General features: G+C 39.2%; 1 protein-coding gene across 6 annotated transcripts in view; it reads left to right on the top strand.

Moving 5' to 3' along the window:
- Positions 1-4,163: 4,163 nt before the first annotated feature.
- Positions 4,164-24,155, top strand: part of pyd (zonula occludens-like protein polychaetoid) — a 79,405-nt gene continuing 59,413 nt past the window's right edge. For all 6 annotated transcript variants that reach the window (XM_017248912.3, XM_017248913.3, XM_017248919.3 and 3 more), the window contains exon 1: positions 4,164-5,035. In XM_017248912.3, the coding sequence (XP_017104401.2) occupies positions 4,498-5,035 (538 nt within the window). In that variant the 5' untranslated portion in view covers positions 4,164-4,497. The remainder of the gene's footprint in view (positions 5,036-24,155) is intronic.

Genomic DNA, 24,155 nt, shown 5'->3' on the forward strand with positions numbered 1-24,155 from the left:
AGGAAACTATTAATTTTTGTGTCAATCTCTTATTAAATTAGATTATAGATTACACTAAAACTCGTACCATGGCTATATTAGATTAGCGCAAAAAATGAAACAGTTTTCAGTTGCTTTTCAGTTTATGACTACTACTCTCCCAATTAGAATTATTAAATCCGCATATAAATCAGGTTACCAAGGCACTAAAAGAATTAAATTGAATTACCACCTGCAGAAGCATCTGAGAGCCATATTCACTGCCAGTTTTCACTGCGATTCAGCTGGACAGTCATTTTTATGGCCTTTCTCTTGGTCCAGATTAGAAAACAGCATGCCAGTTTGCCAGCAATGGTCGATAAGTAATTACGAAATAATAAAGATTCCACAATAACTCAAACAGGACCGACGAGAGTCACCACGTGCGGTGGGTCGTCGGCTGGTCTGCTAATCGGCAAATGGAGTTTGGTCAAAACAATTCCCCAAGATGATTATCGAGCAAGTGCACCTGGAACTTGGATCTGGGGAAGCTAAGAAATTTGCCGGAGGGTTACTCACCATTTGATGGATGGCTCAAGGCCCCGACTCCAGTTGAACTTGATTTCTACACCCCGGAAGGGCAGCAGACACTCGGAAAGGAGCTTTGAGTCTCTCAATTTGACCGTAGTACAGTGGAAACTAAATATCTTAAACTTTTATATTCAATTTTATGATTAAGTTCATTTTAATCAAGCTTTTCTGTACTTTCCCCTTACTCCGTTAATTGCAAAGGAGGCTGTAGAGACGTGACAAGCAATACTAAATCGAAACATTAAGTAAGAACATGTATTACTATAATACTATTGATGGATCTTCCCCCGTTGCCTTGAATGTGTAATCCGAAAAGCCTAGATTGGGGTGAATCAGCCAGATTTCTGGTGCCATTCAACTCTCCCTTTAGGGCTGAGTGGCAAATATTTTCAAAGCACTCGCATCCCAGAGCAATTGTCCGGTAATAATAGTAATTTGCATTCAAGCCTTTTCACAAACACTCGCAAAAATATTTTTAAAATACCCAGAGCCCCCACCTTAACAGTATTCGCCAGTGAAGTGAAAATCTGGGTTGAACAGTGAACACTCGTCAGTCTCTATTTTTATTCTGAATGAACCCCATTTGTAAATATAAAAACTTTTCCGCATTTGATTGACAACTTTTGTAATGGAGTGGGAGTAGATTTGGAATTGCAAAAGAGCAATTTACCGCCTAGAATTATGAGCTATACTTTTCATTGAGTTCGACTGCATTTCTGCATAAAATTATGAAAGCCGCACAACTTGTTGTCATTTAAGTTTATTTCGCTTACCAGAAGTCAGTTCTTTTTTTTTTAGAGGGCGGTATAATCAAGGAGGGGACCGATGCAAATTATTATACTCAATTTATGGCATAAATGTTATGCAAATAGTTTTGAAATTGCCCCATTTGGGGGCGGAGACACCTGTTAATCCGTTGATATGCGAAACATGCCAGGAATGTTGAACTAGAATTCAAAGATTGTCGAACCAGTTTACATCATGACGTCTGATCTATAATTCCCCATAATTATCCTTATCCGTTTCCAGGGTCTGGCTCAACATCTGTTATTATTATTCCGGGCCCTCATCGATGGCCGGGCCAGCAAAAGTGCCTTAATCAGGGCGCCGCAATTCAAACAAACGTAATTAGTTCACTTCTGTGTATCAATGGGAAAGAGTACTGAGAGAAAAAAAACAAGAAAGGACTGCTCGAAATCCTAAGACAAAATATTTTTTAGATTTTTTGTCCATTTTTCGCGATGGGATACCTTAAAAATGGGGTTTTCCCATATAGGGCCCACAGTGATGGCTATATCTTTCCCAATTTTCATCCGATTCTCAAGCGCAGTACCTTAAACGATTTCTAGATCGATTCTCCACCATTCTGCATCAAAATCCAGAGACAAAATATTTTTTAGATTTTTTGTCCATTTTTCGTGATGGGATGCCTTAAAAATGGATTTTTCCCCTATAGGGCCCATAGTGATGGCTATATCTTCCCCAATTTTAATCCGATCCTCAAGCGGAGTACCTTAAACGATTTCTAGATCGATTCTCCACTATTCTGCATCAAAATCCTAAAACAAAATATTTTTTAGATTTTTTGTCCATTTTTCGTGATGATATGCCTTAAAATTGGGGTTTTCCCCTATAGGGCCCACAGTGATGGCTATATCTTCCCCAATTTCCATCCGATTCTCAAGCGGAATACCTTAAACGATTTCTAGATCAATTCGCCACCATTCTGCATCAAAATCCTAAAACAAAATATTTTTAAATTTTTTGTCCATTTTTCGTGATGGGATGCCTTAAAAATGGATTTTTCCCCTATAGGGCCCATAGTGATGGCTATATCTTCCCCAATTTTAATCCGATCCTCAAGCGGAGTACCTTAAACGATTTCTAGATCGATTCTCCACTATTCTGCATCAAAATCCTAAAACAAAATATTTTTTAGATTTTTTGTCCATTTTTCGTGATGATATGCCTTAAAATTGGGGTTTTCCCCTATAGGGCCCACAGTGATGGCTATATCTTCCCCAATTTCCATCCGATTCTCAAGCGGAATACCTTAAACGATTTCTAGATCGATTCGCCACCATTCTGCATCAAAATCCTAAAACAAAATATTTTTAAATTTTTTGTCCATTTTTCGTGATGGGATGCCTTAAAAATGGATTTTTCCCCTATAGGGCCCATAGTGATGGCTATATCTTCCCCAATTTCCATCCGATTCTCAAGCGGAGTACCTTAAACGATTTCTAGATCGATTCTCCACCATTCTGCATCGAAATCCTAAGACAAAATATTTTTGAGATTTTTTGTCCATTTTTCGTGATGGGATGCCTTAAAAATGGGGTTTTCCCCTATAGGGCCCACAGTGATAGCTATATCTTCCCCAATTTCCATCCGATTCTCAAGCGGAGTACCTTAAACGATTTCTAGATCGATTCTCCACCATTCTGCATCAAAATCCTAACACAAAACATTTTTAAAATTTTTTGTCCATTTTATATGGCCCTATATTGGCATGTATCTTTTTGTAATGCATTTTTTTCAGTTTATGCCGACTCCTTTGTAATGACTGGTGGCAATCTGGCCAACAGTCTGTAAATCGGCAAAGCACCCGAGATAAACGGTCAGCCATGTGTCTGAGTGTGTGGCCCGTTGGCAATTAATCAAGGCTAGGTGTTGTACACCGTAAGCCTGCTTCCGATTCCGGTTTTTGCAGCTCTAGAAGTCCTCATTATAAGCCACTCGACATGGTAAACAGAAGCTACTTGGCTTAAAAAAATAATGTTTAGCTGAAATAACAAAAGATGCAATTTTTTAATACAAATTAATATAAACATAAATGTTCTTTTGTTTTTGTAAAATAAAATTATTTATAAAAACATTTAGAACGCATCTGAAACAAAAAATTATTTAAACAACAAACTCAAAGAAAATGCATTTGTAAAAACGCAATGTAAAAACAACTGCATTGCGTTTGAATTTGTTTTGCAAATGCAATTGGCTCTCTCTGCTCTCACGGACCAGTTTTTCTCACAATTTCGCTGAGATGGCTCAAACTGAGCGAACGGCTCTCCAAAACAGTTCAAAGCCGGCTTTCAATGGTCTCTGTTGACGTAAAACAACAAAGCCGTCTGAGAGAGTGACTGAGAAAACGCTGCCGACGTCAGCAGACTCTCTCTTTTATTTACAGCGCTGCCAATGCATGGTGGTATCGACGTATCTAAGTATCTTTGTATCTATAGGTGTAAGGCAATCCATTCCTGTAAGATTTCTTTAGAAAATAATATTTTTCTTAATTTTGTTTTGAAAAACTATCATAATAAATACAATAAATTTAAAATACAACATTTTTAAGGTTAGTATTTTATAGAATCAGCTAATTTTTAAATAAAAAAATTAAGACAATGGCTGTTATTAAATAATATAATATTTAAAAAATATTAATTCCTGTTTCTGTTGAATTATAAATATTGCTTTGTTCATTTCTTGAGCGATTGTCTATTTTAAGCATGTTTTTGACTGTTATGCCCACTGTGCAACGCCAGCAGAGGCAGAAGCAGTGGCAGCAGCAAAGGCTCTCTAAAAGTATCAACAACAGAAAAGTCTTTTTTTTCGAATTTCAACCACGAAGGCGACCGGTGTATCGAACGGAGTCCGCAGTTCAGAAATAAATGGCGCGTTTTCTAACTACCTAATAAAATAAAATCAATTTAAAGTTTAATAACTTACAACTAAAGTGTGCTAATACAAGCAAAAATTAAAAGTGCAAGCTAATTACATTGAAATGAAATCCAATATTAACAGGTCGAAAAATCAGCTAAACAAGTAAATAAATTCAAGATGCCTCTGGGTCTGGGCATTCAAAGTGTGTGTGTGTTTGTAGCCAAAGAGTGCAATAAATAAAGCAATAGCATCCAAAAAATCGGCAAACAACTGTAAACGAAAAGCAAAATGACGCGCGAAGAAGAGGAAGAGGTGCGATCCCTGCTGTCTCGCCACCAGGAGCGGATCATGCTGGACCTGGGCAGCACCGATCTTCTGGCGGTGCTTGTGAAAAACTCGGTGTTAAGCCAGTCGGAAGAGGATCTCCTGCTGAAGCCCTATAACGCAGCCACGCCCACGCCCTCCACGACAGCTGCCTCAGATCCACCTGGTACCGCTCCGACCCTGACCAAGCGGAAGCTCAGTGCTGTGGCCAGCAGCGGCAGCTCCGCCAGCGGGGGCAGCGGTAGCGGTGGCAGCGGCTCCTCGCGCTGCGCCAGCGTCAATGGGGACGCGCACAGCGACAGCCGCCCCCTAACGCCCTCTGGCGGCAGCGGCGGCGGCTGCTCAGGACTCAGTGACGCCGAAATCCTGCGGCTCCAGTGCTCCAACTTGATCGAAATCATCGCCAAGAGTGGCTTCGAGAAGTTCAAGCAGTTTTGCTACGCCATCGAGTGCGAGTGTCCGCAGCTGATCGAGGATCTAATTAACGATCGTCTTAAAAGCGGTAAGTGCCCCTCGCCCGCGCCCTCGCCCTTGCCTTGCTCCTCGAATACACCCTCTCATTCTTAACCGGTTCCGTAAGATCTACCTGATCCCCAAAGCGTTGGCAGCTTTAGTAGCTCATATGTATCTCAGCTGTAAATTATTCACGTAATTGTTCGCGATCGGTTCTTGAATTTCTCATCTTGGCTAATTGGTTTTGGTTAACAGTGATTCCTGGCTTAAAATTGTGGCTAAAATATTTTGCCTTTAATATTCACACTCTTGGGGGATCACTGTAACAGTCTGCAGGTTTCTTTTAATTTTTGCCCATTTCTGTGTGGGAGTGTTGCCTCAAGAAGGTGTGCGAGTGGGCGGGCTGACGGCCATTTACAGTGGCGCGTTAATAATAATTGACATTATTTGAGATTATTGTGCTGATTATGGAAACTTAGTATTTATGCAAATTCTTTTTATGAGGTGGCAGGTGCCATATGACTTTACCGACAGATGCTCTTTAGAAACGTTCTTGTGCCTCAAACATAAAACAGTATTTCCATGAAAAGTATCTTATCAGACTTAGGGTTTCTCAGTTCAAATAAAAGAGGGGAAAGTACTTAACCAACAATCAACAAGATTATTAATCCCAAGACCTTTTATTCTTTTTCCAACTGATAAAAAAAAAAGAAAATGTTGATTGTATTTCATCAAGAAATGTCATGAAAAAATACACATGGGGTGTGAAGGGTTTTAGGAAGATCTAGAAAATACTTTTGGGTGTTACAATGAGAGTAGTATTATCATAATATTTACTGTAAAATTCTTAAAGAATTGCATAGATTACTGACACTATCGCTGACGATATATCTTTTAAATTCCAATTGAAATACGACATTTTATTGAAGCTCTTTATCAAAACATCTTTAATGAGCTATCATATATGTATCTCTACCCATTTATTAATCTCTTCAATAGAACACCTCCCAGATTCCATTATAAAAAATTTAATTTATCAAAACGAAACTACCTGAGATCATACCTTGAATACTTTTGCTATATCCACTCCCATTTCACTCCATCTGGCATTTCCTCAAAAGTTCGCACAGCTGTTGCGGCATCCACGCGCTGATTCATTGACCCACAACTTCAACAGTTGTAGCCAAGCCCATCCAAAAGCCAACTGAAACTTGAAGAAAAAAAAACTACAAAAACATCGTGTCAGTGTCTGCATGTAAATTCTGCTGCCCAGACTTGTAAATTACCCCAACGATAGACACAAGACAGGAAAAGTGGGAGGAGGTGAAGGCGGTGGAGGTATAGGCGGTATAGGCTGAAGTTCTAGAACCGAAAATTGAGATTACAAGCTGAAAGCAGCTAAAATAACAAAAACAACAGTGAGGAGCGATTGTTTTTCTTTGATTTGGCTTGTTTTATTCCGCTCTAATGAAAAAGTTGTCGGCCGCAGGGAGTAGAAAACAAAATAATCATACATTAAGATACAAGATCCCCAAAACAAGGGATACAAAAAAAAACTCAATCCAAGAGTACAAAAACAAAGACGTAAATAGGCACTAAAAAGATACAGATACAAAAAAGGTTCCTCAAGAAAGTAACATTTTCAAGGCGCCACTGATATATGGTAATACTCTTTATAAGGAGGTACAATATAGGATATTAACATAATTAATATTATCACCATTTTATATTATTTGGAGGACGATCTTAGTTATAATAAAAGATACTAAATATGATATTTTTGAGGATAACCAATCCAAAATGGGGTTGATAATAAGATATATGATTTAAAAGAGAGTATCTAACATTTCTCTTATTTCTTTTAAAAACGGAACTTCATCTATGAATCATAAGACCTCCTTTGTAGGGCAGTATTAAGAACAAAGTACAAGAAAAACAGGAACACTAAAATAAAAATAAAAATAATAATAAAAAAAACCTGTGAAAAACGTATGGTACACTTTGAGCCCTCGATCACGTTTTTACGATTCTGGCCACGATTACATATAGTAATAAGAAAGGGACAGAGTCGGAGAGTAAGAGGGAAAGAGAACGAATTACGCGTGGTCCATGTTCATCTCCATGTGTAGTAACTCCATTTGTCCAGCTGCCCCCGCCGGCGGTTTACTGGCCGCCCTATCTACTTGTCCTTTTCTCCTATTTCCCCAATCCATTCATCATTATCATGATCATGTTGGGGAACATCATAATCCGTTTCGTAGACGTTTCGCTTTTCTTCTTTACGACTTTTTCAGCCCCTTCGGAGCTCTTTTTCTCGTTTCTTAGCCTGTTTCTGTGTTTGCTAATTTCTTGTACGTGCTGTTCTGGCTTTACTCTTGCGCTGCCTCCGTTTTCCTCCCTTCTACCTCTTCGTCAGGTTCTCTTTACCTTTGCCGCGGCGGCTCAGGTAGACAGCATAAACACCTGAGGGTAATCAAATAATATTCTTTTTGAAAAATCTTAAAAAAGATATTACAAATATGATTCTATATTCTGAATTTGTTTGTAATTTTTTGTAAGACCTTTTTGATTGATAAAGTTTGGAACTATTGTAGTGCCCCACAAGTTAATTCTAGGGTGTAGTGGGTTCCCTTCTCCACGTAAATTACAATTATTTACAGCGCCCAAGTGCTGGCTCCCTCTATCTCGCCGCATCTCTCTTCCACTTTTATGCGGCGCTCCCTTTTGGCAGTGCCTTTCTGCATTTGATAATTTATGCAGCATAATCTGGCCGATGACGTTTATCGTTTGCCATTCCTATTTGTCCCCTCCTTTCGGTGGACTCTCTTTAGCTGCTCCACCCTCCTTGTACTCGAGATCCCTTCTTCCCCTATACCTAGTATTTCCTTTATGGGCAACCTTATCGTGTTCTGCTTCATCTTTTGTGTCTGTTTGCACTGCCCCCGAGAATCGTTTCCTTTTATGTTTTATTTGTTGATTTCTTTGATTTCGCTTTTTCTTTTATTTATTTATTTTTTTCTTTCTTTATTTTTTTGAGTATGATCATGATGATGTTCACCTTTAGTTTCGTTCCATTTCGTTCCGTTTCTACTGCGCATGCGCATCCTGTTTTCTTTGCAACCGATCCGGTGAGGGTCTTTGTTTTCTACTTTTGTCCCACTTCTTCAGAGGCTTCTGATCTATCCATCTCTTTTTTCCCGGTTGAAGTAGGTCTTGGGGTTTTGAACATGTTTTCGCCTCTTTCTTTCTGATTTTCCAGTTTCTACGTTGAAGGAGGATGGATATTTTGGTATTATTTTGTGGTTCAGGATGTGACGATTTCCAGCTAATAGGTTAGCTTTCCCAAAGGGAAGTACCTCTTTTTACCCAGCTTAAATCGACCTAAACCTTCTGGGTGGCCTGTGGCTGCTCCCACATTGACTGCCCAACAATTAATTGCAATTCCCTAGATTACAATTTAATTTCCATTCCGTCTGCCCTATTAAATCATTATTCATTTCGGTAGCTGATCACAAGTTATGGTCCATGGTATAGGGTTTTCCATGCCCTGGATCGGTTAAGCCTGAGACAAGCTGCTAAGCCTCTTACCCACACAACTGTCACGCAATCAGCCAACGATCCTCCTGCCAGACGGCAGGTAACTTGTTTGGCTCTCTTTTACCAATTCCCTACGTTTCCACGCTCGTTCTGATTACAAAGAACAGCGGGAATAACGTTAACAAAAAAAAAACGTAAAAAACAGTGACTCATTGGGCTGTAAAGCCATTCTCCAAAAACGGGCATCGCTCCATCGACTCCAGACTGCTGGCGTCTACCGGTGGAAGTTGCAGTTTGTCGTTGCAGTTGCAGCTGAAAGCGGCTTTAACTGTATCTCCCAGTTGCCAGTTTCTGTTCCCAATGGATAATAGTACAGTGATCTCTCGCAATAGGAGTTTTGTTTTTTACAAGATAGTTTTTTTTGCAAAAGGATTAAATAATAAAAATCTATAGGATTGAGTTTTTTTTATGAGCTATTAGAGAGGTGTTGGGATTTACGGATTTCTCAATAAAGTATAATACCTTCACTGTAAAAAATCTGTAGAATCATAACATCCGTACCGCTGAGTTTACTGCATTTTGACCCGCTGAGAAGAAATGCTGGATGAACCAGCAGAAACCCCCACAGAGTTGAATGTAGAATCATCTTTATACTCTGGAGGATTGTCCGCTCGTTTCCCTTTCTTTAGTTTACCATTTGTATTTTGTTCAAGTCATTAGCTTTAATTTACAAATACCTTGGCTAGTTTCATTCATGGCTCGATTTACCCCCACCTATGTTTAGGCCATTAGGAAATGCATCAACAAGATCGATCTGGGTTCCTTGTCGCTCTATTGGTTTTGGGCCCAACCCAGTTAGCGTCGTTCTCTTCTCCGATATTGAACTTTCAATCTTGGTGGGCCATTGATCTCCACTTTATTGAACTCTATCGTTTCTGTTCATTTGCGATCTTCATTTTCGTTTCTTGTTGTTGTCTTTTTATTGTCTGGTTGAACATTTTGATTAATTAGTTTGATCGAGATGTCTGACTTGGCAAATGTTTGATTTAACGCTTCGTTGATCCCAGCGGTGTAAATAGCCATCGACTAATGGAGTTTTCTTGGCCTCTGGTAATCGAGACAAGAAAAATTGAATAACCTATTCAATTGCTTATTAATTGATTGTTTAAGATTATTTCAATGACCTTTTTTCAAGTTCTTTGCTAAACGCAATTATTTTTAAATTACGAGCACTTTCCCCCACTCATCGGACTATTATTTGCTGATTTTTTGTGCCATTTGGAGACCGTTTAAAATGAATCTCACAGAAACAATGACCGCAATGCATTGTTGCCTTGCTGCTTTTGTTTTGCCATTTCAGCAATTTTCTGACCAAAACAGAGTCTAATTTCGCGAAACTTTCTTTTTTTTTTCAATTGCACAAAAAGTAGTACTGTTTTTGTTTTTTTTGTATAGCTAGGTCTAGTGGCCTTTGTGTGGCAGTACCCCGGTAATAATGATGATGACAACTAAATGGGGGGAAATTGAAGCTGTGGATAGGTAGGGGGTTCCAACAATGTCAACAAGTCGAAACGAAATTCGCTACGCTTGGTAGCTACCGTAAACCACATACATAAATCCAATTAATTTGAATAAACCATTAATTTCAAGGCTGAACTGAACGCCCAAACTTCTACTCGCTTAATAATTCAATTAAATAAAATCCAAAATCTGACATTGAAAAATTATGAATATTTTTTCTGCAAAAAACTGCTTGAACCTCAGCCATGAAATTCAATCAATTACAGAGTGCACTCCCTTTTATAAAGCAATATAGAGTATATAAAAAAAATGCTTTCAATAAACCATTAAACACTCCATTAAAGAAGCAACCCATAAAATTTCTTATAAGTGGAAAGGGAACCAGTTCCATCTCGCAGTAATGTGATATGGTTATCGGATATTTATTTGCCTTTAATCAAATCAAAAAATAAAAAGAGGAAAATGAACATGATTTTCTATATTTTGGATTTTATTTGTTCTGTGATGAGGTTTCGTTGGGTCAACAACAGAAGGTCAGCTGGAGTTCAACTTTAATTGACAGCGACACCAGAGAGGAGTGTGCCATTGACCGGCTGTCTTTCCCCCACTACTCTTGGGGTTTTTTCTTTCTGTGTGGTCAGCTTGCGGTTTGAGTGACAGCATTTTATGCCGCCTCAGGCCCCAGGCGGAAATGGTAATACAAACTTTATAGTTGTAGTGGGCAGATTCCTCAAGAACTTCAAATAAACTCCATGGCAAATTTCCAGACAATTTTGCTGTTGAACTTCCCGTGAAGGCTGTCCCAAACGGCGGCAGCTCTTTTATAAATAAACAAGCTAAAAATTTTTGGCGATTTTTTTGCAAATCTAGCACATACAGTTTATGGCGTTATGATGTTGAAATGGTCTCGAGAAACCAAATAAAAAATGCTGTGAAAATAAACTTGAATCTTATATACCAGAAAGGTGAAACAAACCAGATTTATACAAACTGAAGTTTAGAGATGAAATAAGCAATCTATAAATCGATTCATATTCAAATTAATGCAATTTTTCATAGCGGTTTTTTAAATTGGAAGATTAATTTATTGTTGATATCGTCAGCTGGTTAGAACTTCCAGAAGTGACATTTCAATTTAAAGATGTAGAGCTTCAAAAGATCATATAGGAAGTAAAGATATCTGATCATCCTCTAGAAACAATAATCGTATAATTTTCAAGTGAAAAGAAAAACGTGATTAATGTGCTCGCCCAGAAGATTGGTTCCTCTACTCCAGATGCGTCTACCAATTTCAATAACTCCACATCTCCCCTCAGTTTAAGCCAATTTGCAGGTTACATAAATCAGTTTAAAATGGATTTTTTATATGATTATCAATCACCATTAAGTTGAGAAACAAAGTTGAATCGTCGTTGGGCTGCACTAACTAGTTGTGAGATGTTAATCGGAACTAAGGATCTAAGCACATTTATCATTATTCTAGGGAGGCGTCGACTCAACAGCTATGGCTATAAATTCTCTTCAAAAACTAATATGCTAGCTATAAAAGTAAGGATTTTTATTTTAAATTATGACTAGCAAAAACTATACAGTAAAAAAAAAACTTGAGAAGTTTTCTTATATCAAAAGTTGTAAAACTTAGCAAGTCTGTTAATTTTTTCCAGTTTCCTATATCATCTCATAAACACGTTATCGAGGGGGCTTGGGGCGACTCGGTGATTTTTATGTGTGAGTGCAAGCAGCTTCCGGCGAATCGAGAGTTCTCCTGGACCTGCGTTGTTTATCTCAATCATCGACGTCCATTCCAAGTTCAGGGGATCTCAGGCCTCCCGACCGGACCGTCTCTCGTCTTTCTCCGAAGACTCCTCTACTTCTTCATGCTGGCACTCTCTCTTTCTTTCTGGACGAGGCCTGGGCATCGGTTTTTTTTGCTTTTAATGAAATTTCTTAATTGAAGCAGCTGGCCGTCAGAAGCAGACGCCACAGTAGACTTGTTCTGGCTCTTCGTCATGTTCTGGTTGTTCTGCTTTGATTTGATCTATATTAATCAAGATCCAGGCTGGCGTCACAGAGTACACATATACAGACACTATAATGCGAGGATCACTCTTGCGAAAGTGACTGCTCTTGATTAAATTATATGAGATTTTGAATGGCTATTTTTGGTCTTAGTTTATGCAAATTTATTGCGGTTTTATGTATATTAATAAGCCATGAACTTGACATTTTTGGGGGTCTTGCTTCCACTTTCCTCCTACCACTTCCAGAATCACTACAAACTTTGAAATATTAATTTAAGTGGATGTTGAGATACAATTGTTTTAATTTTATTGGTTTATTTTAATTAAATCTTGTTTATTTGATGTTAAATAAATCTTTTATAGCTTTTAGCCATTGGCATGATTTTATTTGGGGGCGTAAATGAATGTTTAACCTCTGATAATATATCTACTACTGCCCCAGGCCTCTGCTCTGCCCCCGCTCTCTGACGCTTGTGGCACCTGTCGCAGCTACTGCAAAATCATTGAACAAACATCGTTGATTGGAAGCCATTAGTTCAGAGACACAGACAATCGTAGTGAGCTCAATACAAAATGCAATACAATGCCAAATTAGAGCAACTTTTGTTGCCGAGGCGTGGCTGGCAACACAAATTTTCAGACCGAGTGCGTTGGTGTGGCTTGTAACGCATTTACGTCATAGAGCGTTTGTTGTACAGCAAGGGACAACCTTATAGGGCATTGAATTAATTTTATGTGATTTATAGAGAAAGAAATAACTAGTTCACTGGGCACACTCATTTCCCATCGAATTTCTAAAAATAGGGATTGAGTTTGTTGGTGGAAAAGGGAGCGACAGGAAACATCGATGCCTGTGTAAATATTTTTCTTGCACGTGCTGCTGGTTTTGGAGAATACTGCAACGGAAATGCGAAAGTTCCCCCCGCTTGTTTGGCCACAAAACCACTCGCTGTGCAATTATTGCATGCAATTTTCCACCCCATACGGCCCCCACCTCCAGCCTCTCGTATTAATCCTGTGGGAAAATGCAATTTCTCGCTGGATCTTGTCTGATATATTTTTGGTTCGCACAGACGGAACTTGGACTCATTATTTATTTATGACGTCTGTCTGCAATTGATAATTTCATTTCGCACAATTATTGTTATTTATTATGCGTCTGCGGGAGACGACACTAGTGGATCAACTTTTATTGCAGCTCTGGGACACAGTAAAGAGAATTTTATTAACTTGGGAATTTATGTAGACTGATTAAATAACAATGTGGTTATTCATCACCGATTTACCGACTGATTAATGCATTCAATTCGGACTTGCATTCAAAGATTAACTTAATCTCTGAAAGCCAACCGACTGCATGTGATAAGAGGTTCAGGGTTAATCTATGAGAGATGAGTTTTTATAAAGCTTAAAGATACCTTTGTGCTTGAGGTTGAAGGGCTTCCTCAATAAACCATTTACCCACGCCCTTTCCGAGCATCAATGACCAATGAGTGATGAAGAAAAGGTGGGAGGTGGTGGGGCAGCCCGAAGAAACAACAGCTTTTCACGCCTCTCATCATCAAAACACGCAGACTGGATGCATATCAGATGGAAACCGATTATGTGAACTTGATGCTGAGAAAACTTCAAAGCTGCATACTCTATGTGTTAACTAGCCGTCATATATACGAATGTGCCACTACACCCTCCTGCGCTGATGATTGGCAGCTTTAAAGAGGTTCATTAGAGCGCTAATAACAAGATATGTAACAGTCTCAAAAAAAAAAAAAGAAAAACCTGCAACAAGAGATGAAAAACAGAAATCATGAAAATTACAAGACGCCCAACATGGAAATGAGTGCAGTTGTGTGCGTTGCGTGCAGCAGGAAACTGACGCCTACAAAAGCAAATGCACAGAGAAAAAATATTTAAAAACAAGAAAGGAAAGCTAACTTCGGGCGGAGCCGAAGTTTATATACCCTTGCAGTTAAAACCGGATATATATCGCAAACATCGGATATAGTTGGCCGATCCTTATGGAAATAGGAAAATATAATCCAATTTATTACAATACAAAATCTAAAAAGAGTCCCAAACTTCTATCTTCAAAAATACGAAAGTTGATATTTCTACCAAATACCATTTCCGATCGTTCAGTTATATGGCAGCTATGGGATATAGTCGGCCGATCCTAATGAAATTTGGTAGGTTGGGTCAACTGACCAAAAATAGAATCTGTATTAAATTCCAGCTTTCTATCTTCAAAAACACGAAAGTTGGGTCATTTCCGATCGTTCAGTTATATGGCAGCTATAGGATATAGTCGTCCGATCCTTATGAAATTTGGCATGTCGTAATGTTTTGCTAAAAATAGCTCTCGTGTCAAATTTGAACTCTCTAACTCTAAAAACACCAAAGTTATACCATTTCCGATCAATCAGTTATATGGCAGCTATAGGATATAGTCGGCCGATCCCGGTCGTTCCGACTTATATACTGCGTGCAAAGGAAAGAAGGGTGTGTGCAAAGTTTCAAGTCGATAGCTTTAAAACTGAGAGACTAGTTCGCGTAGAAACAGACAGACAGACAGACGGACAGACGGACAGACGGACAGACGGACAGACGGACATGCTCATATCAACTCAGGAGGTGATCCTGATCAAGAATATATATACTTTATAGGGTCGGAGATGTCTCCTTCACTGCGTTGCACACTTTTGGACAAAATTATAATACCCTCTGCAAGGGTATAAATATATAAATAATAGTTTATAAGAAATTTTGTAATATGAAGTTGGTTGCTGTCTTTTTAACTCTATCCAAACTCTATAAAAACCTCCTAGTTTTTTTCTCTTGTGTATTTTTAATCGGAGGCGTGGGGCGTGTCCCAACTAGTGGTAACTAAACAAGAGCAAGTTCCAAGTAAAGAAACCAAAAGCAATTAGATGACATGCGAACGGGGGAGGGTGTAGGCATTGAGTTCCCCTCTGCCATTAAATTAATTCACAGGGAACTCAACCTCGGCGAACTCAACCACATCGAAGGCCTAATAAATTGTTCTGCTCGGCACGACCAAATGTAGCGTAAAATCATACAAAAACATCAACATAGGCCAGAAACTCCAACCACAAAATGCGAGTGTACAACTAAAACAAGAAATGGAATATAAACTAGAGTGTGGCATAAATTAATAAATTTTCCTCCTTAGCTTGGCTTGGGTTGGCGATGATGGCAGTAGGGTCGTAAAATTTCCATATCACACACCAAAATACGAAAAACTGCAGTCACAGCAAGAAGGAAATTGCTATAAATTACAATGCAACGCTATGCATTTTCATGCCTCAGTTGGTTTTCCGAAAAGCAAATGAAACTGATCGAATCTGATGAGTTAGCCGGAAAGAAGATTTCAGCTCAGAATTGGGGAGAATAAGTTTAGAAAGTGGGTGGGTAATATAGCTTTAATAAATGGGAGAAAAGGACCCTAGAGCAGCCCACCTTTGTCTATGCAAATTATAAGGACAACTTGAAAATGCCGCTTTCGACCGCCTTCCTGTCACTCGTGCTACGTTTTGCTGCAAGCTACAGATGTTTGAGCTGATTGAGCGACTGCCGCCATCATCATTGCCACCAGCATCTGCAGCATCAGAGCATCAGGCAGCATGAGCAACATCATCAGTGGAAATGCTGGTCTTTTGGCTGCTGTCGGGCACGCCTTGTCGGCTCATCGCTCAAATGCTCCACAAGGGGGAGGCAGGATGGAGGAGCAGCATGGATGGAGCCCGTGCTACTTGACTTGGAACTTCCACCTTCCTGACTGCGGCGGCACCTCAACTATGAGCATTAATTTGTGCCCGCCAGTTAGACATTTAACGACTCCCACTGTTAAAATTGCAGACTTTAAGATTTAAATTTCAAATACTCTTATTTTAAGAAAAATATAAAAATTATATAAAGTTTAAAAGATAGAAAGAAGTCTTTGAAATACTGATAGGAAAAATAATATTATTATTTAATTTATGAAAAATTATAGAGTATCCCTATCTTGTGTTTCAATATCCTTGTATTTTCCCCTTTGCTTTGCCGCTGGAGGTTTTGAAAAGCGGTCAGTACCCCGATCCTGCCTTTGGCTCCTCCAATCAAACACATGTCAAATGTTGCTGATGTTGCCTGTCGCCGTATGTCTGCCATTGGGAGCAGGAACCTGCATCTAATCACAGCCTCGGGCCGCGTTTCACTTTCGCCGTGTCATGTAAATGTGCTCTCACCTGTCCCCCGTCGCCAGGGGAGTCCCTCGACCTGCCCACGACCATGCTCGCCATATAGTTAGTACGTCAGTTTGGTCAACCCAAGCTGTCCACATACGGCAACCCCCCACACAGAAAGAAATGCAATAGTAACTTATCATGTCTCGCTTAAAGTTTATGATATTTAATTATATCCATAAAATTAAGATCAATCGTTGAGTTAAAATTATAATAAATTCGATTTGATTTTAAAACTAGTTTAGGATTTTCTTCAACGTGCAATGCTTGTTTTTCTAACCATTTTTTTAAGCCATTTGACGATAGCCGAGTGGGCGCCAAACTGAAGCATTCAACCAATCGCTGTCGAAGTCGTTTTGCCTCGATTGTAGATTTGGCCGATGTCTACTATGTATAGCTATAGTTTGTGTTGCAGTTGTCGTCGTGGGCCATACACATGTAGTTTGGCACCCACACATCTCGGTTGTCTGGGTGCTTTTCCCTTGTCCCCCAAAAACTCTGCCTTGTACTGGCAGTTTTTAACTCCCAATGGCAAAAGCACTCAACGTCCCAGGTCAGTTGTACAGTGTCCTGGAAATAGGCAATAAATAGGATGACAAATAGTGGCTACTTGAAGATTAAAATATTAAAAATATTATCTGAAATTTTAAGCAAGTATATAATCTGGCAATTACTTCTAAATAATTACAAAATCCACCCTAAATGAAATCAGATTTAAGCTTAATTTAATTAAATTTAAATTGTATTAATCTCGATTAGCTGTTTCCCCTTTTATTCTCCCATTCATTTTGGAAAATATAATTGAATTTATGGCAAATTTTCAAGAAGCCAGCGCCCACAGTGAGGCAAACCGCCAGAGGCTACAAAGTTATTAAAAGTCAATATTTTCAACTGCAACGAAGCTAAATGACGGAAATTCGGTTATTAAAAAGTTGATCCCCCCCCAGATGATGGATGAGTTTTTAAATATGCGAAGTAAAGTTGTATATTGTAATGGTTTTCATAAAATATATTATGTAATATAGTATTCACATGGGAAAATTTAATATGCAACACACACTATATAAACTAACTTTCGAAAAGTAAATTAAGAGTTGAAAGCAGGGACATAAAATACTCCAAAACGGATGAGGAAATGTGCTGATGCCGGCAGGACTTTTGTGTTATTTTAGTCCTGGGCCAGACAACAGTTTACTTAGTTATCCTTTTTCATACACAGTCGTGTGTATAGTGGCTCTTGAAAACTCGCTTACGTGAGCCTGATAAAAATCCGGTTCAGGACCTCTGGAAACGTTGGCTTGAAAATGAATTAACATTTTGCATGTTTGGCAAAAAAGGAGGAAAGCTTTTTTTGTGGCCAGGATGAGGGCACATCCTGCGAAACCTTTTGGCCAACTCCGCGCTCCTTCAGTTGATTTCGGACAAAACGTTTTAGCTGCCCCATCTTTTTCGTTTTTTTTGTTATTCTGCGGCTGCAGTTGCGGTTTCTGCCAACTAAAAGAGAAACAGAAGCCCATAAAACATTTGCAGCAGCCTCGTTTGCATTTTGTATGCCGGGTCGAGGAGTTGGGTTAACGCCTTTTTGGCTTTAATGGTGCAACTTTAGTGCTTAAGTGGTATAAATTGCAGTTGCATTCCTCGCAGAGTTCGTTATGGATAGTTCGGTTTGGCAAAGATGCATATCGATGGGGCAAGAGCCGCATGGAAGTACTCCAAATGCTCCCAAAGGGGATTTCCATTCTACCACCTTCATTTTAATAGAGTTCTATTGAAACCTCGTTTTGTCTACCTCATTCGACGGTAATTTATAACCAGGCAGGAGCAGTAGCTGTAGCCACAGAAACCTGGGCAGGTGGAAGGCGTTTTTCGGATTACTTTCGAGGATAAGGAAATATGTAAATTTCTAAAGCACTTAATGTTCGTCCTGAACTAGTTAGAGGCTAAAATAAAGTCTCTAAAATGGGACATGGTAGAAAAAATAATGGAAAATAGCTTTTTACTTTTAAATTGGTCAAGGAATATAACTCGTAAGTGGATATAATCGTACCTGCACCCCCATCAAAACATATTAAGTGGGTTTTGATGTTGGAGGAATTCTCTTAAATGTTTCCCACATCAAACCATCCAAAAATATGTAAATAAATGTTAGCAAATCCATCAAAAGTGCCACGGTAAAAGGGGCGGAAGAGTGTTCACTAAACTCGAAATTGGAAAGCGTAATTATTATTAATTTGTCAAGTATGTAAAACAGATGCCCAGGCGGCAACGGAAAATGGTCAAATTTGGAAAGCCAGAGAGGGTAAAAATATCCGAGGGGGAGACCAGATGCAGATGCGGGCTGCAGCAGGCTGATGCAGCATGAAATGCGTTTTTGTGGCGGCGGAGTTGCATTCGTTTTGTTATTGTGCCACGTGCCGTATGGAAGTGGAAGGGCCTCGTCGAACCGAATCGGAGCAAATCGAGTCGAGAACTCGAATGCAATTCAACAATCCGTTGGAATATAAAATGAAAGCAAGTGCGCAGACTCCCCGTCCGATTTTGTATATAAATATCCGTTCAGACCAGTACTGGCTCCCGACTCTATAAGCTCCTCTATTTTTACATCCACCATGCTCCATCCATTAAATGCATTTTGTGCACATTTCGAAATCGTGGCACATTTACATTTTTTCGTTGATTTCTTGTTTTTTTTCGGCATTTTCTGCTGTCTGCTTCCTATATCCCAATTGTATTTTAGTCGATTTTTGGCTTTTCGCCATGAGTAGACAAAAATTTTCCTTGACTTTTTCCTGAATGGAAAATCCAAATGCAATTGGGATTGCTCCCAATCTGAAATTGACTTACTTTAATTTTTTCATCGGCTGGCAACCGTTCGGTCTTTCTCAGATTTCGGCTATTCCATTTGATTTCTTTTGAAGTTAAGATCGAAAATCTTTCGATACCATGTGGTTCATTTAGTGAATATCCAAATGTAATTGACTGCAATCTGGCAATTGGATCATTAATAATAATTGCAAATCTTGACTGCAGCAGCTCCAATACCATTTATCAATGTGCTCTTAAATGTTTTTTGTATATTATTATTTTAAGCTGGAAGTTCAAGCCAAGTCAGGACCTACAATTGGTGTCAATGTCCTTGTATGTGATGGCGTGTTGCCCCCAAAACACCTCAACCTCAAGCTCCTTTGTTTTTCCACGCTCTGCCCTTACTATACATGGTAAAAAGTGTATTTTTAGCACAAAATGTAAATAAATTTGCATACATAGGGAGTAGCTGCCGGCAGAGGGCAAACAATTGCCACAAGAGAGCTTATGGGGTTAGGGGGGCCATCCGAAAGGGTTAAGAGTCTCCACTGAAACGAAGGCATAAAAGGATTACAAAAGGCAGCAGCAGGCAGTTGCCGCAATAATCCTGTTAGTTTATTTTGCACCACAGAGCATGCAATGTCAAGTGCAGAACAGGGCATTACACACTGAGTGTGGCAATGCGGAGACAGCCTGACAGACATCCAGGAGGACAGAATATCCTAGACAATGGTCCCCATTGCAGTGAGGTGTCGGCCTGAAAATCCTAATGAAGTCGTATGAATACCCAGGCCATCTGTTCCGTGTCCAACTAAGTATTGCCTGGGGTATTCCAGCGTGGTGTCATGTCATCCTTTAAATATTCAAGTCATTTCAAACTTAAAATTGAATTGCAGTACTTTTTTTGGGCTAGAAATGGTGCACCTAGAGTGTCATCCTTTCAAACACATCCTGCTACTCATACATTACAATATGCATGGTCTTCCCTGACCATTAATCCTGGGGCATTGTTCTAGCTCCGAGTAGTGTCAAAGTTATAAATTATGCAGAAGTTGAGGTAGACATCGAGATGGCAAAATGGATAAGGAATGCACTTTCAGAATATTTGGGGATAAGGGCAATAAATAAAGAGTCCAGCATCGAGTTCTAGTTCTTTTAGATTTTTCCAAGTGCATGGAATAAAACCCACTTGAAAATCGATGGCCAAGGCCCAATGCATATCGAGTGTCCACTGCACTCCACTCTCGGCCATCCTGCCCATTCCATTTCGATTTGAGACGAGTGCAAAAAAATGCAACCAAGCGTAAAATCAAATAAAACGTCAAACCGAAATGGAAACGAGTGGGAGGAAGGGTCTGAGTCCGGGTCTGGCTCGGGCTCTGGGTTCGGAGCCATGAAAATCGAAAAGGAAGAACCACCAACCACCACGGAACCATCATTCTATGGTGGAGGGAGTACCCGCCGCGTTGATGGCCCAGACCCGCCGCCGGCTACTGGCGATGTTCAAGTGTCAATTGGGTTTACTTACAGGCCACTTTGTCGACTGCACACTGTACCCACAAATACTAATGTGTGAGTGTGTTGTGTGTGGACCCTTCTGAATTATATATTCCATATACTTATGTACCAATGCATATGTGTATATATATATATATGCTGGCACATCAATGTAAATGCCGCCTTGGAGTGGCATTGTTGTCGTGAAACTCCTTTCAGTCCTCGCAGTTGGTGTAATTGGATAAGCTAAAATCGCCATAAATGATGAATTGTGATTTGCCAGAGGTTGTGGTGGAAGTTATAGTAACTGAATACTCAATAGATTTCATTGCGGTCTGGGCATAAATCATGGGCCCAGTATTAGAAGATTGAGAAGAGGTTAACTACAAAATTTAATACTTTACTCAAAGTAAAACTCGCATTCAAAAACAGCCTTGGTTGTAGTCATAAGGGTGAAGGTATTTATGAAGATTAATAAAGGAGCGATCTGAAAATATTTTAACTTGTCATAACAATCGGACTTTTTATAGACTGTATAAAGATACATTCTGTGCTTAGAATCTATCTGTTTTTGGCAAAGATGTAAGCTTAGATGGAGGATCCCTCGTATTCACATGAGGGAAATACGTATAATAGCCTCTGCCAACATATAAATATTAAGAAAAAATTTGTTTTGTTTATAACTCATTAAAAATAATGTTATCGTGCAATTAAGATTTCAGCTCTTTAATTGTTTTTATTACACCAATTTATGTGCGCCCACCACAATCACTTCTCCCACTCGGCATATTCTAAAGAAAAACATTTCCATTGCACTTAAAATATTTTTGTGGAGCCAACGTTTTGTTTATACAAAGAACTCAAGTGCTGCTCAAGTGCAAACTGCATTGCCTCCCACTATATATTCGATTTCAAACTCCGAACTCCGACTGAGATTGTGATTGCATTGAGAGCAAAGTGCAGGGCCACTTAATCGACTGTGGAAATGTGTTCAGTGCCCCAAAGTGCACAGCGATTAGAAAACTGGGTCGATTGCGCCGCTAGGGAAACCGAAAAATTATGTTTATGTTTTCCGAAGAACCACAGAAAGCCAAATCAAAGCAATCGCGCCCAGGTAGACCAAGAACTCAGCACTCGAGAATTGTTTACCAAAAAAGTGAAAAAACAAAGAACCGGCAAGAATGCGTTGACCCAATTTCCCAACCAAAAGCCCAAAAGTATCAATAACATTCTAATGCATTCTTATATTTTTTTCCTTCTCGTTTTAGGTATGTATAAGCCATTATGTGGTGGGTGTGCACCGCGTGCCCCTTTCGAGATTTGCATAAACTTTGGGCCACAAGCAAAACGGCCAAATGTCAACAACTCTATCAGCCAGCAAGATTCATAGCTGCCACTCTTTTGGGCCTTTGGTAGCAACTTCAAAACTTCGAACGTCAACTTCAACGCAAATTGGCAACACAAATCTGTCAACGGGCGAGGAGATGGCCTGCCAACCAACCGGGCAAACAACCAACAGGCCAACAGCTCTCCAAGCCGGGCTCACCTGTTGTCTTGAACGGGCCAAGCCGGGCCTGGCACTTAACAAGTTTTCAATTTGTAAACGCGCGTGCTTTGAATACTCCCCAAGATCTTTGGCATCGGCCGGAGGAGGAGTAGAAAATGGCAGACAATTGAGCCAAGATTGAATAAGTTAGTTGGCCGGGATGGGGGCTGGGTTGGGGTTGGCCGATTGGGTTCCAAGTCCAAAGCAGCACGCGTGCCCCAGTAGAAGGAAAATCCGGCCCCGAAACCCAGCCAATTTCATGTCACACAAAAACAGCATTTTTTTCCATTACGCAAAAATTGACTTGTATGGAGTATTTATCACGGAGTGTATTATTATTATTTCCTGGATAGTAATTGAAAAGTTAGGCTATTATTAAATTCTTTTAATAATCTGTAGGTCTTTAACAAGAATGAAGAATATTGGGGATAAACATTATTATTTAAATTTAGGAGAAAATCTTAGGATCTTATGGTTTCTGATATCAAATCAAACTATTTCCACCATCATCCTATTCAATCCTAGTTTTTCTATTGAAATTCCCTTTTGATAACCATATGAAGGCTTGGTTTTGCATTTTTATGGTTGGACATCACGGTCAGGTGATTAAGTCGTTAACAAAGCTTTGATTATTTGTATAGTTTACGAGGGTATTACAACACGGATCTCGGTTAAATTTATTGTCGGTAGACAGAATGCGTAATATGAGGGGTTCAACTCCTCACTTCGTGATTGGTTATAGTCTATTTTATGGTTTCATGTATCTTGTGTGTGTAAGACTGAATGGCTAAGTGTTAAAGCACGTTTGACACATAATTCGAAGCCACACCTAAGCTGCACATACATGTATGTACATTCAAATGGAAGAACACTTAATGTTTACAAAATCTTTAGCATAATTGGATTTTTAATTAGGATTTTCAAGCATCAATTTAAAAATTTATTAATTTTCCATCACTCTTTGCATCTGTTGAATGGATAACAATCAAAGATGGTAATAATTCTATTAGAAATCGGCAATAAAAAAATTTGCATCTTTATGGCTTCCATTGCTCCCAAGCAATTTATCGAACAGCCTTTGCAAATTGCCTTACAATGGCTGAAAGCTGAAAACAGAAGTCAATCCAAATGCTTTCAAAATGGTTTCATTATAATCGTTAAGATATCCGCCGTTCTGGACGGGCCCCGAATGTCAAAAACCTTTGCAAACAATCGTTTTATTTTCATACAATTTTTTGTTGTAAGCTTTCCATTGTTTGTTGTCTAGTTGATTATCCATGGCTCTTATTTTTATTTTTATTTGTATTAGCAAGATGGTTATTGTTGCTATTTTTTTTTTGAACATTTATTTATGATATTTTTGCTGGTTTCGGGCTCTGTTTCCCTTTCGTCTTCTATTGATAATGACTCTTATTGTTATTATACTTGAGCCTTTGTGGTTTTAGGTTCGTTTTTTATTCTGTTGCACGTGTTTTCGAATTAGAATGAGAATTAAACGAAAAAAATAGTCTAAGGTGTAAAGGAAGGATGGAGAAGATTGGCCAAAATTATGATGACTTTGAGTATGGGCTTTTTTTAGCCAAAACAATTATTTGCGGTCCATGGAATTAAATCATCAGACAGACCGAAGCCATATCTAATAACTATATCAAAACGCGAGTTGTTCGGCTTGTAAAATCGGAATTACAAATTGTACAAGAAAATTGTCAAATTGGCTTATAACATTTACACGCATAGCACTGCAATGGATCGCATTGCATTGGAAATTGGAAATTGTTAAATAACAAATTTGCTATTGACCATAATCGGTTGGCCTAAGTCGACATAAACAACCGGGCACGTTAATAAATCATTTCTGACCAATTCAAGACACCCTTACGGCCGGCCGACTGCCATTGGGGTGGCTGTGTTGGCTGCTAACGCATTTGGTCAAAACCAATTCATCAGTTGCCCAAAAACTTGGCAAAAGCCAATCCGAGCCAGGCCAAACCAAACCCA

The sequence above is a fragment of the Drosophila bipectinata genome, chromosome 3R, assembly GCF_030179905.1.
Source record: "Drosophila bipectinata strain 14024-0381.07 chromosome 3R, DbipHiC1v2, whole genome shotgun sequence".
In the NCBI taxonomy this organism is placed as follows: domain Eukaryota; kingdom Metazoa; phylum Arthropoda; class Insecta; order Diptera; family Drosophilidae; genus Drosophila; species Drosophila bipectinata.